This window comes from Mobula hypostoma, chromosome 5, assembly GCF_963921235.1.
Source record: "Mobula hypostoma chromosome 5, sMobHyp1.1, whole genome shotgun sequence".
Classification (NCBI taxonomy): Eukaryota; Metazoa; Chordata; class Chondrichthyes; order Myliobatiformes; family Myliobatidae; genus Mobula; species Mobula hypostoma.
In genome coordinates, this window is record NC_086101.1 from 188,323,711 (window position 1) to 188,337,613 (window position 13,903).

The 13,903-nt window shown below is 43.2% G+C and overlaps 1 protein-coding gene across 1 annotated transcript in view; it reads right to left on the reverse strand.

Moving 5' to 3' along the window:
* Positions 1–13,903, reverse strand: part of grk4 (G protein-coupled receptor kinase 4) — a 185,187-nt gene that overhangs the window by 43,350 nt on the left and 127,934 nt on the right. Inside the window, exons 4-5 of the mRNA XM_063049532.1 lie at positions 3,048–3,125; positions 851–951 (exon numbers count right to left, since the gene is read on the reverse strand). Coding sequence (XP_062905602.1) covers positions 851–951; positions 3,048–3,125 — 179 coding nt within the window. The remainder of the gene's footprint in view (positions 1–850; positions 952–3,047; positions 3,126–13,903) is intronic.

The following is a 13,903-nucleotide window of genomic DNA, read 5'->3' on the forward strand; positions in this document are numbered from 1 at the left end:
GTGGCCAAACAATTTAATTCCAATTCCCATTCTGATATGTCTGTCCATGGCCTCCTCGTGTGCCAAGATGAGGCCACCCTCAGGGTGAAGGAGCGACACCTCGTACTCCATCTGGGTAGCCTCCAATCTAATGGCATAAATATCAATTTTCCCTCCCCCTTTCAATATTCCCTACTCTGGCCCTTTACCCCTTCTCACCTGTCTACCACTTCCCCCGGGTCCCCTCCTCCTTCCCTTTCTCCCATGGTCCTCTCTCCTCTCCTATCAGATTCTTTCCGCCCTAGCCCTTTACCTTTCTCACCCACCTGGCTTCACCCATCACCTTCCAGCTATCCTCCTTCCCCTCCCCACACCTTTTTATTCTGACGTCTTCCCCCTTCCTTTCCAGTCTTGAAGAAGGGTCTCGGCCTGAAACGTCGACTGTTTACTTTTTTCCACTGATGCAGCCTGAACTATTGAGCTTTTCCAGCATCTTGTGTGTGTTCCTAATGTCATTATGTTCATTGCTATTAATGCTGTCTTGCAAGTTATTCATAATTTATGTCAATTTAAGTTTATCTCCTGGGGTGTATGGGTTTCGGGGGGGGGGGTGGATCCTCTGATGAAGAGGCTTGTTGTGTCTGTTCTAGGGCAGTTCACCTTTGGTCCCCACCTGCCACTCAGCTCTCACCTGTGTTTGTATACACCAGCGGCCAGACCCCAGTGCATCATTTTGACAGGCTGAACCAGGTGAGGATAGTTGTTGGGGCCTCATATCTCGGTGAGACAGGGACATCCCTGCCCTACCATGCAAAGTCAATTTCCAATCCGTGCAAATACAGCACACGTATGTAGAACTCCATAAACTTACTTTGCACACTCTGTAAAGAGTTCTTTGCAAGGACTCTGTTCCAGTTTCTCTTTGCATTGCTTTATGGTGTCCACAGGCACTTCAGGTAAATGGGCCGCTGACTGCAAACAGATATTGTCAGCATTAATCAGATTTTTTTAAACTTCAAAATATATTCAAAAATATAATTATATACAATAAACCATTCAATGACTCTCAATCCTTCACAGATGTTTCCATTACGGACTTTACATTTCCACACTTTTAGCCACCCACTTGGCACTCTGTTGTTTACTCTTTCCACACCATTGTTGAGAGGTATACTCCCCACCACCCGACCCCTCCCACTCCCACGGGTGAAGAAACCTATACCGTGGTCCTTCCCCACCGGGCCCTTGCGGTGGCTGCACCGAGTTTCAGTGCGTCCCTCAGCACGTACTCCTGTAGCCGAGAATGTGCCAGTCGGCAGCATTCTCCCACGGACATCTCCATGTGCTGGTAGATCATCAAGTTTCGGGCCGACCAAAGAGCGTCTTTCACCGAGTTGATGATCTGCCAGCAGCACCGGATGTTGGTCTCCGTGTGCGTCCCTGGGAACAGCCCGTAGATCAGAGAGTCCTCTGTTACGCAGCTGCTTGGGATAAAACGTGACACTACCCCGTCCATCCTCCTCCACACCCTCTCTGCGAACTGACAGTGTGCAAAGAGGTGGGTCACAGACTCCTCCTCACTGCAGTCCTCCTGTGGGCAGTGGGGTGTGGAGACAACGTTCCGGGCGTACAAGAGGGATCTGACTGGGATATCTTCTTTCAGAAATCTGAACACTCTGCCACCTCCCAGATCTCCCCACATATGAAGCGCCAGTAGCATTATACTGTTCACTATTTAACTTGTGATGTAAACGCACCTTATCATTTGGTCATTTATTTGTGACAATATTACTTTACGTGTTGTGTGTGAGAGTTAGATGCAATGTGTTGTGCACCTTGAAACAAGGAACATTGTTTCGTTTGGCAGTATACATGAAGACAATTTAAATGACTATAACTTGACCAATCAGAACAACCACCAGGGTAAATGGTCTTTTATCTCAGGGTAGAAATGTCTATTAGAGCAGCACAATCATGTAGAGGTTCATGTGACACTTTAGAGCTCCAGCAATCGGCATTCAATTCCCGTCACTGCAAATGAGGAATTAGTATGTTCTCCCCAAGGCCGCGTTTCCTCCCACATTCAAAGACACATGGATTAGGGTCAGTAAGTTGTAGACACACTACTTTGGCGTTGGAAGCATGGCAACACTTTCGGGCTGCCCCAGCACATCCCCAGAATGTGTTGGTCATTGACCTAAACAATGTATTTCACTGGAAGTTTTGATGTACGTGTGACAAATAAAACTAATCTATCTTTAAGCCGTCTCTATTTCCTGAGGAGACTGAGGTCCTTTAACATCTGCCAGACGATGCTGAGGATGTTCTACGAGTCTGTGGTGGCCAGTGCGATCATGTTTGCTGTTGTATGCTGGGGCAGTAGGCTGAGGGTAGCAGACACCAACAGAATCAACAAACTCATTCGTAAGGCCAGTGATGTTGCGGGGATGGAACTGGACTCTCTGACGGTGGTGTCTGAAAAGAGGATGCTGTCCAAGTTGCATGCCATCTTGGACAATGTCTCCCATCCACTACATAATGAACTGGGTGGGCACAGGAGTACATTCAGCCAGAGACTCATTCCACCGAGATGCAACACTGAGCATCACAGGAAGTCATTCCTGCCAGTGGCCATCAAACTTTACAACTCCTCCCTTGGAAGGTCAGACACTCTGAGCCAATAGGCTGGTCCTGGACTTATTTCCATCTGGCATAATTTACATATTATTATATAATTATTTATGGTTTTATATTGCTATATTTATACTCCATTCTTGGTTGGTGCAACTGTAATGAAACCCAATTTCCCTCGGGATCAATAAATTATGTCTATCTATCTAAATACTAGCTTTAAGGTACAAGGGGTAAAGTTTAAAGGGGATGTGCGGGACAAATTTTTAGTTTAAGCACAAGAGTGTGGTAGATGCTTGGAATCCGCTGCCAGAGATGGTAGTGGGAGCAGATGTTCCAGTGAAGTTTAAGGGGTTTGGAGACAGGCAGTGGAGGGTTAAGCATTACATACAGGTAGATGGGAGGAAAAGTGTAGAGATAAACTACAGAAAGCATACCCCATTGTTGAAATAGGTCTCTAGGAGATGAAGACCACAATCTTGTCTCTTCTCATCTGGAGCCACTTGATAATCTGCCTGGAAACAAAACAGATCACCAACAGCGTCAGCAATACAGTGGAGCAAAGGTACAAATACAAGCAGCCTCCTGCTCTCACTCAGAAAGGGTCTTCAACATGCAACATTACTTCCGTCTCTTGTTCCACAAATGCCCGACTTGCTGAGTATTTCCACTATTTTATTATCACGCAAAGAAACAAAAATGTAGTTGAGTTGGAGGTGTATTAAAAAAAGAAAGACTACAGGTATTGATGATCTGGGTCGACACACATAAAAAGCCGGAGGAACTCATAAGGTCCAGCTGCATCTGTGGAGGAGAATACACAGTCGCTGTTTCGGGTCCAGAACTTTCTTCATCAGGTGCCTCCACGGATGCTGTCTGACTTGCTGAGTTCCCCAGCATTTTGAGTACATGTTGAATTAGGTTACTCACATCCACAACCCCACATCACAAACAATGACACTTTAGCAATAATAATTCTACTATTTTATAGAACACTACAGACCCTTCCACCTACGATGTTGAGCCGATCTTTTAATTTACTGTAAGATCAATCTAATCCTTTCCTCCTAAATAGACCACCTTTCTTCTATCATCTGTGTGCCCATCTAAGATGTTTTAAATGCTCCTAATGTTACGTCTGGGTGGTGGAGTGGAGATATGTCTCTACCAAAGAAGGTGAAAGGCAATCCTTCCCTCCGCTAGCCTGCAGATCATCCTTGGGCAGAGTGTAGCATCTCCCATCAGTCAGGGTCACTTGAAGCCATGGGAGCAGGTGGTGGATGGTCGTATGAGCAGCCGGTGCAGATCACAAGTTATGTGACCTCTGTCGCCAGGCAGACAACCTCTGAAGAGTATTGACAATGGCTGTAAAGACACTGCCCAGAAGAAGGCAATGGCAAACCATTTCTGTAGAAAAAATTGCCAAAAACAATCATGATAAAACCATGATCACCCACATCATACGGCATGGCATGTAATGAATGAATTAATGTATCTGCCCCTACCACCAACCCTGGCAGTCCATCCACACACCCACCACTCTGTGTATAAAAACCTATTTCTGATATCCCACCTTCCTCCACTCACCTCAATATCCTCTGGCATTATCCATTGGCATCCTGGGGGAGAAAGGTGCTGGCTGTCCTCTCTATCTATGGTAATTAATTGGTAATTAATTTAAATTGGTATATTATTGATAAATGTCAATTTAAATGGGTAATTAATTTGGTAAATTGGTTTATTATTGTTGCATGTAATATGATACACATCATTTCACTCCATCAGTGCACTGAGGTAATACAAGGGAGAACAATAACAGAATGCAGAATAACGTGTGACAGTTACAGAGATTACGCCCCCTTCCCCCGGTATTCTTTCCAGTTGCACATCTGGAAACTTGGCTCTTCACTGCTTTCATTCTGGCGATTTTCCCACTATTTTTAATATGCCCTCCTTTGTACCACAAGAGGCTCATTTCTGTCCGTTCCCTTTTGCTCTGCATTTGCTTAAAACCCATCACATCTCCAAAGCTATCGGGTGAAACATTAACCTTTTCTCCCTGCTTAGATACAGTATGTTGTCTGACTTAAACACTTCCAGCATTTCATTTCATGTTTTCAACCTGGGCAGATTCAACTTTATGTATACGTATTAGAAATTTGCTGTGGCGTGTTGGCACAACATGCGACAAAAAGACATTCAACATTATAATGAAGAACTATAAAAAAATAAACTTGAACATGGCCAAGTATTAATTATGTCACGTACCCCGTGACGGGAATAAAGAACCAGCAGAAATGAAAAACACTTTGGAGTCCAGTATTGCTATAAACTAATAATATTTATTAGTAACTACACAATACAGTAACATAAATGTAGATAAATCAAACAGGTTAGCAATGATTATATACATAAGTAAGTAAATCAGTAAGTGTGGAAATATATGTGGAAAAACTAAGCTTCTTTAGGTCTAGGGGTAAAAAGATACAGTCTTACGATGATGAATAAAGTTAAGTTCAGTTCAGTTCGTGGGGTTGAGTTGAGTAGTGATGAACAGAGAGGGGGAGAGATTTGAGTCTTCAGGTGAGCTGACGCCGTCGATCTTCTCGTTGTCCTCCGAAATCCTTTAAAAGTCACCGACTGTGACTTCAACAAAGGGAACCAGTTTTCTGTGGTGGAGCTATCACCCAGGCAAGGGTGGACACATGGACAACTCCCCACCGGTCACTGCCCTTTTCTTTTCACTGCAAGAGCCACTGATCGATCTTCCAAAAAGCCAGTTTTTCTGCGGGCACAACAAAGCTCATTCAGTGTCCAAAACAGGTGTCTGAGGTCTATATCATCTGACCTCCTATTTTATCTTCCCGTGCTGAGCACCAACTGTCATTCAAATAACTCCCCCTTTCTCTCTCTGTGTAAGAAATGTACAAGCAGGCGAATGTCCTTGGGAAGTATCAACACGCTGCCGAAAAATCATAACATCGATTGTCCATCAAATAACACCGCCTTCGGTCACCATAGCAACTTAGGAGCTGCTCGGTTCCATCTCGAACTCAGCAGAAATCCAAAAGTTAGCCAGTTCTTTCTCGTGCCTTAAAGTGACAGTCCAACAGTTAGTCTTCATCTTTCGCTCTCTTTTTTCCCCTCTCTCTCTTTCCAAAAGCACAGTTCATAGGGGTAATTCAGAATCCTGTCACAAAATTACAGGATTATAGCACAGACGAGACCATTCTGTACGCCATGACTGCTCCAGCTCTGTGCAAGACATATACAGAGAAAGGTTCCAGAAAAGGGCTAGCAACATCATGAAGGGTTCCAACCACCCTGATCATGGACTGTTTGTCCCACTCCCATCAGGGAGGAGGTTAGATGGCATCCATGCCAAGACCACCAGACTCAAAAACAGTTACTTTCCCCAAGCAGTGAGGCTGATCAACACCTCCACTCACTAACCCACCCCTCCACACCCCCCACCACACTACTTTATCATTTGCTGACGGTCACCTTATGTACAGGTACTCCTGTGCGCAGTGTCACTTTATGGACATACAATCAGTCTTTGTATACAAGCAACGCTATGTATTTATATTTATTGCATTTTTTTTATTATTGTGTTCTTTATCCTGTGTTTTCATCACAATGGTACGGCATCAGATCTGGAGTAACAATAATCTTGTTCTCCTTTACACTTATGTACAGGAAATTACATTAAACAATCTTGAATCTGTGTGAGAATTACTCTGGACGAACAGAATCCGCAGTGGTAAACACTACCCTCTGCATCATGGTCTCATCCCTCCCTTCCATCCAGTCTACCTTCATGATGCACTGCATCACTCCCAGTACAGGCAAGAGACGGGGTATGCCACGGACATACAGTACTTAGCAAAAGTCTTAGGCACATACGTATAGATAAGAGTGTCTAGGACTTTTTCAACAGTACCATAGTAATCTTATGTATTTCACCATACTGCTACGACACACAAAAATACAAATTTCGTGACATATGTGAGTGATGATAAACGTGATTCTGATACGAGTCTCTACTGTGGACTGAGAGTGGGAAGAGGGCAGGGAGAGAGGAATCATGGTTTGGAAAAGGGGAGGGAGCAGAAAGCATCAGAGAGACATTTTGTAATGATCAATAAACCAGTTGTTTGAAATCCAATGACCTTGCCTGGTGACTCAGGGCTGGGCGTGTCTGCACCCACACCACCCCCACCCTTGGCCCTGACACTCTGTTCTGCCGAAGACCGTACCATCTTTAGCTTGAGACTTTAAACCAAGCAGTTTTGGGCAACAACACCGTGAAAAAAAGTGGGTCATTGTAGAAACAATTCAGGAGGAGATTCCTTTCAACCTGTATCTACCAAATCACTCAGACTTGCAGGTCTTTCAATCCATCAGGTACATGTTGACAATCAAGCATTATAAGCACTAATCCTCTTTTACTCTGCTCGTATTCTCATCAACTCTGTCCCGATTCTACCATTCACCTTCCTACACCGTAGGAGAATTTGACATTGGCCAAATACACACACCTTTGTTTTGAGGGAGGAAAACCAGTAACATTCAGGTGATAACCGAGATCAGAGGAGAACGTGTCAGCCCAACAGAGACAGCACTGGACTTGCACGTGTCCAGGACAAAGAAGCAAGCATGAAAAATTCCATCAGGGACCTTCCACCACCCAGGCCATGCTCTTTCCTCACTGCTGCCATCAGGGAGGTGGTACAGAAGCCTCAGGATTCACAGCATCAGGTTCAGGAACATTTATTACCCTCAACCATCAGGCTCTTGAATCAGAGGGGATAACTTGATTCAACTTCACTCTCACGTTCTTATAGTCATAGTCATACTTTATTAATCCCTGGGGAAATTGGTTTTCGTTACAGTTGCTCCATAAATAATAAATAGTAATAGAACCATAAATAGCTAAATACTAATATGTAAATTATGTCAGTAAATTATGAAATAAGTCCAGGACCAGCCTATTGGCTCAGGATGTCTGACCCTCCAAGGGAGGATTGTAAAGTTTGATGGCCACAGGCAGGAATGGCTTCCTATCATGCTCTGTGTTGCATCTCGGTGGAATGAGTCTCTGGCTGAATGTACTCCTGTGTCCAACCAGTACATTATGTAGTGGATGGGAGACATTGACCAAGATGGCATGCAACTTAGACAGCATCCTCTTTTCAGACACCACCGTGAGAGAGTCCAGTTCCATCCCCACAACATCACTGGCCTTACAAATGACTTTGTTGATTCTGCTGGTGTCTGCCACCCTCAGCCTGCTGCCCCAGCACACAACAGCAAACATGATCGCACTGGCCACCACAGACTCGTAGAACATTCTCAGCATCGTCCAGCAGATGTTAAAGGACCTCAGTCTCCTCAGGAAATACAGACAGCTCTGACCCTTCTTGTAGACAGCCTCAGTGTTCTTTGACCAGTCCAGTTTATTGTCAATTCGTATCCCCAGGTATTTGTAATCCTCCACCATGTCCACACTGACCCCCTGGATGGAAACAGGGGTCACCGGTACCTTAGCTCTCCTCAGGTCTATCACCAGCTCCTTAGTCTTTTTCACATTAAGCTGCAGATAATTCTGCTCACACCATGTGACAAAGGTTTCTACCATAGCCCTGTACTCAGCCTCATCTCCCTTGCTGATGCATCCAACTATGGCAGAGTCATCCGAAAACTTCTGAAGATGACAAGACTCTGTGCGGTAGTTGAAGTCCGAGGTGTAAATGGTGAAGAGAAAGGGAGACAAGACAGTCCCCTGTGGACCCCCAGTGCTGCTGATCACTCTGTCAGACACACAGTGTTGCAAGCACACGTACTGTGGTCTGCCAGTCAGGTAATCAAGAATCTATGATACCAGGGAAGCATCCACCTGCATCGCTGTCAGCTTCTCCCCCAGCAGAGCAGGGCGGATGGTGTTGAACACACTGGAGAAGTCAAAAAACATGACCCTCACAGTGCTCGCTGGCTTGTCCAGGTGGGCGTAGACACGGTTCAGCAGGAAGACGGTGGCATCCTCAACTCCTAGTCGGGGCTGGTAGGCGAACTGGAGGGGATCTAAGTGTGGCCTGACCATAGGCCAGAGCAGCTCCAGAACAAGTCTCTCCGGGGTCTTCATGATGTGGGAGGTCAGTGCCACCGGTCTGTAGTCATTGAGGTCGCTGGGGCGCGGCGTCTTCAGCACAGGGACGAGGCAGGATATCTTCCACAGTAAAGGAACCCTCCGGAGCCTCAGGCTCATGTTGAATACATGGCGAAGTACTCCACATAGCTGAGGGGCACAGGCTTTGAGCACCCTGGTACTGGCACTATCCGGTCCTGCAGCCTTGCTTGGGTTGAGACGTTTCAGCTGTCTTCTCACCTGTAGAGCTGTGAAGCTCACCGTGGTGGTTTCGTGTGGGGAAGGGGTATAGTCATGAGAGCAGGGTGGGGGACTGTGAGGAAGGGTAGGAGAGGAGAGTGGAATACATAACTTATGTTCTAGATATTTATTATTTATTATTATTGTTATTTTGAGTGTTTTTTTTGTACAGTATTTTCACTGTTCGTTCTCTTTTGCACTTTGGGACTTCTTTATCGTGTGTGGTTTTTCAATGATTCTATCGTGTTTCTTTGTATTTAAGACCACAAGATGGAAGGGCAGAATTAGACCACATGGCCCAGGTTCTGGTGACGTCACCGTCCAGAATGGCAGCTTAAATCAATAGCTCCTCTGGAAAAACGCATATATTGCCCCGTTAATCCATCAAAGATCTGAAATATCTGAATTGATAAGGGGGGGCAAGAATGGGGAAAGAGAATAGAGATTAAAAAAGCCTCACTGCGGAGCCTATAGTCGAGGGAGATGCAGCCTGCGGCTCTCCTACCCGAACGCGTGCTAGTGAGGCTGACGATGGGCCTCGTTCAGGCGAAGCAGCAAATATGCTAAAAATTCTGGAAGAGATACGGGGATTCCAAAAAGATATAAAACAGCAAATCAATGATATCAAGTCACAGCTCGCCGATATCAAATCAAAATATAGTGGTGGCAGAGACTCAAATTGAGAAGGTGGAAGATCGCGTGCGAAACGTGGAACAGATACTAAGTAAGACAATAAAAATATTAAATCAACAAGAAAGTAAACTGATTGGCCAAGAGGGAAGATCACAACAGAAAAATATCAGTATATACAATGTTCCCAAAGGAGCGGAGGGTTTGTCTATGATGGAGCTTGTAGGAAAGTTACTGCGGGACACGCTAGAGATTCCCTCCACTATGGAGCTTGAAACTGAGAGAGCGCATCGTGTACTCGTCCCGAGGCCTACTGGAGACAGAGAAGATAAGCCACGCTCAATAGTAATTAGATTCCTTCGATACAATGCCAAGGCAGAGATTCTACGAAGGGCGTGGGGTAAAAAGAGGGTGTTTTTGGATGGGAAATTAATATATTTCGATTAAGATTACCCTCCGGCGGTCCTGCAGAAACGTAAAGAATACTCTGTAGTAAGGTGAGTATTAAAGCAAGGAAAGATTAGATTCCAAACTCTGTACCCTGCTAAACTGCGGGTGTTTTATGAAGATGGTATGCAACTGTATCAGGCAGTGGAAGAGGCGACTACAGACATGAGGAGCAGAGGGCTGCCCGTCAGCGTGATCAAACCGAGGGAAAGCCTGGCTGAGCAATTATCCCGATCTGCTTGGGAAATAGTAAGAGAACCGAGAAAGCAGGGGATGGGAGGAGGGCGAGAGATTATCAGGAAGAGACTGAGAGTTTTCCAAAGACAGCCCTCACCCCCTTCAGAACAGCCATAAAGTTTTGCTAACTTTAAAAGTGTTGATAAGATAAACGGATGCAAAAATAGACGGTGCTATACCTATTTCAAGAAATACTTATTATAATGTGGATTTTATATTACTCAATTTTTTTAATTCATTCATTCACTTCTTTTCCCCACCTAAATGAGAAAATATATATATATATATATATATGGGAGGAATACACAGGGAAATCTTTTTTGTGTAATGGACATAGACTTGTTCACTTACTTTTATGAGTACTGTAACAAGGGCCCCCAGCTCACAGGGAGGAGGGGCTATCCCCCATGGCTAGATGTTTCCTCTACCTCAACCCAGGGTCAGCTACTAGAGACTTCAGCCTTGGAATCACACCTTCGTTGCCTTTTTTTAAAATTATTCGCGTTTCTTGGTTCTCATTTGTTCAGGGAGTAGATTGATTAAGTTTTATTCTGCTAATTTCAGTGTTATATTGACAGATAAATACACATGGCTAAGGACAAAGTAAAATACATTTCTTTTAATGTCAATGGGCTGTTAAATCCAATCAAACGCAGTAAAATTCTATCAAAGATGAAAAAAAAAGAACAAGTCCATGTAGTATATTTACAGGAAACTCACTTAAGTGATAATGAGCATGGAAAACTAAAAAGGATGGGCTTCACTAATTTGTTTTTCTCTTCATATAAATCAGGATATAGAAGAGGAGTTGCTGTTCTTATCTCAAGCATGCTAAATTTTGAAAAAGTATTCAGAATGGGAGATAAGGAGGGCAGATATATTCTGGTAAGGGGGAATATAGATGGAAATTCAGTTACTCTATTGAATATATATGCACCCCCAGGAAGTGACATTAGTTTCTTTCAGAAAATTACTAATATTATGGTAACGGAAACAGAAGGTCTCCTGATATAGGGGGAGACTTAAATTTACAGTTACAACCAGTTAGACTCTTTCAATAGAAAAACCAACGAAACAAAATCCTTCCATAAGAGAGTTAATACACTTCTTGAGGATGTTGGTTTAATTGAGATATGAAGGGACCCTTTCCCCGACAGAAGGGATTACACTCATTATTCTGCCCCCTTATTAACCATATAACCATATAACAATTACAGCACGGAAACAGGCCATCTCCACCCTTCCAGTCCGTGCCAAACTCTTACCCTGTCCTAGTCCCACTGACCTGCACTCAGCCCATAACCCTCCATTCCTTTCCTGTCCATATATCTATCCAATTTAACTTTAAACGACAACATAGAACCTGCCTCAACCACTTCTGCTGGAAGCTCATTCCACACAGCTACCACTCTCTGAGTAAAGAAGTTCCCCCTCATGTTACCCCTAAACTTTTGTCCTCTAATTCTCAACCCATGTCCTCTTGTTTGAATCTTCCCCACTCTCAATGGAAAAAGTCTAACTACATCAACTCTATCAATCCCCCTCATAATTTTAAACACTTCTATCAAGTCCCCCCTCAACCTTCTACGCTCCAAAGAATAAAGACCTAACTTGTTCAACCTTTCTCTGTAACTTAGGAGATGAAACCCAGGCAACATTTTAGTAAACCTCCTCTGTACTCCCTCAATTTTACTGACATCTTTCCTATAATTCGGTGACCAGAACTGTACACAATACTCCAGATTTGGCTTTACCAATGCCTTATACAAATTCAACATTACATCCCAACTCCTATACTCAATGCTCTGATTAATAAAGGCCAGCAAACCAAATGCTTTCTTCATCACCCTATCCACACGAGATTCCATCTTCAGGGAACTATACACCATTATTCCTAGATCCCTCTGTTCTAAAGCATTCTTTAATGCCCTACCATTTACCATGTATGTCCTATTTTGATTAGTTCTACCAAAATGTAGCACCTCATATCTTTCAGCATTAAACTCCATCTGCCATCTTTCAGCCCACTCTTCTAACTGGCCTAAATCTCTCTGCAAGCTTTGAAAACCTACCTCATCATCCACAACACCACCTATCTTAGTATCATCTGCATACTTACTAATCCAATTTACAACCCCATCATCCAGATCATTAATATGTATTACAAACAACATTTGACCCAGTACAGATCCCTGAGGCACACCGTTACACACTGTCCTCCAATCCGACACACAGTTATCCACCACTACTCTCTGGCATCTCCCAACTAGCCACTGCTGAATCCATTTTACTACTTCCATATTAATGCCTAACGATTGAACCTTCCTAACTAACCTTCCGTGTGGAACCTTGTCAAAGGCCTTACTGAAGTCCATCTAGACAACATCCATCTGTACATACAAGAATAGACTATTTCAAAACATTTGGAAAAGACAAAATAAACACCAGTGGAATTGGGACAATAGATGTAAGTGACCATGCACCAATATATTTATCTGTTGATTTTGACCTACAACCAAAGAAAACTATTTGGAAACTAAATTCAAGTCTACTCAATGATCCCTATTTTAAGGAACAAATTAAAAAAGAAATTGGTCTTTACTTAGAATTCAATGATAATGGAGAGGTTTCACCTCCCATTCTGTGGGATACTCTGAAGGCTGTCTCAGGAGGGAAAATTATAGCGATATCTTCATATAAGAAAAAAAAGGAATACAACATTAGAGGAATTACAAAATAGGCTGAAGGAACTAGAAAAAAAACACAAATTGAATTTGGCACAGGATACATGAGAGGAAATTTTTAAAATTAGGAATGAAATTAATAGTTTGGCTACGCAAGAAATCAGGAAAAAATTAATGTTTCTGAAACAGAGACATTATGAAAGTGGATCTAAGTCTATGAAAATACTGGTGTGGAAACGGAAGAAAAAGATAGCAAAAAATACAATTCATGGAATTAGGGATCCAAGAACAAAAATGAAAAAAAAAGCTAAGAGAAATTCAAGAAGCTTTTGAAGTGTTTTACAAAACTCTATATTCCAAAGTTCCAGGGGGAAGCATAACCCAAATTGACACCTTCCTGAATTCTCTAGAGTTACCCACTTTAAGCGAAGAACAAAATAGAACGATGACTGCTGACATAACTGAAGTTGAACTAAAAGCTGCAATTAGTAGGCTTAAATTAAGCAAGTCACCAGGATCAGATGGATATATGGCAAAGTGGTACTAAGAATTTAAAAATGAGTTAATTCCTGTCTTACTCCCCACACTGAACTGGGCTCTAAAAAAGGCACAAATGCCAACCAGCTGGAAGGAAACGATAATCTCAGCCATACCGAAAGAAGGCAAGGATAAAATGGAATGTGGGTCATTTAGACCAATATCTGTTCTTAATGTAGGTTATAGATTATTTACCTCCATCATGGCCAAACGATTAGAAGAGTTTCTACCCATACTGATACATAAGGATCAGACAGGTTTTATACAACAAAGCCAAACTCAAGACAACATCTGAAGGACACTTCACATTATGGATCATACACAAAAAAATAAAATGGAAGCAATAGTGATATGCGTGGACGCAGAAAAG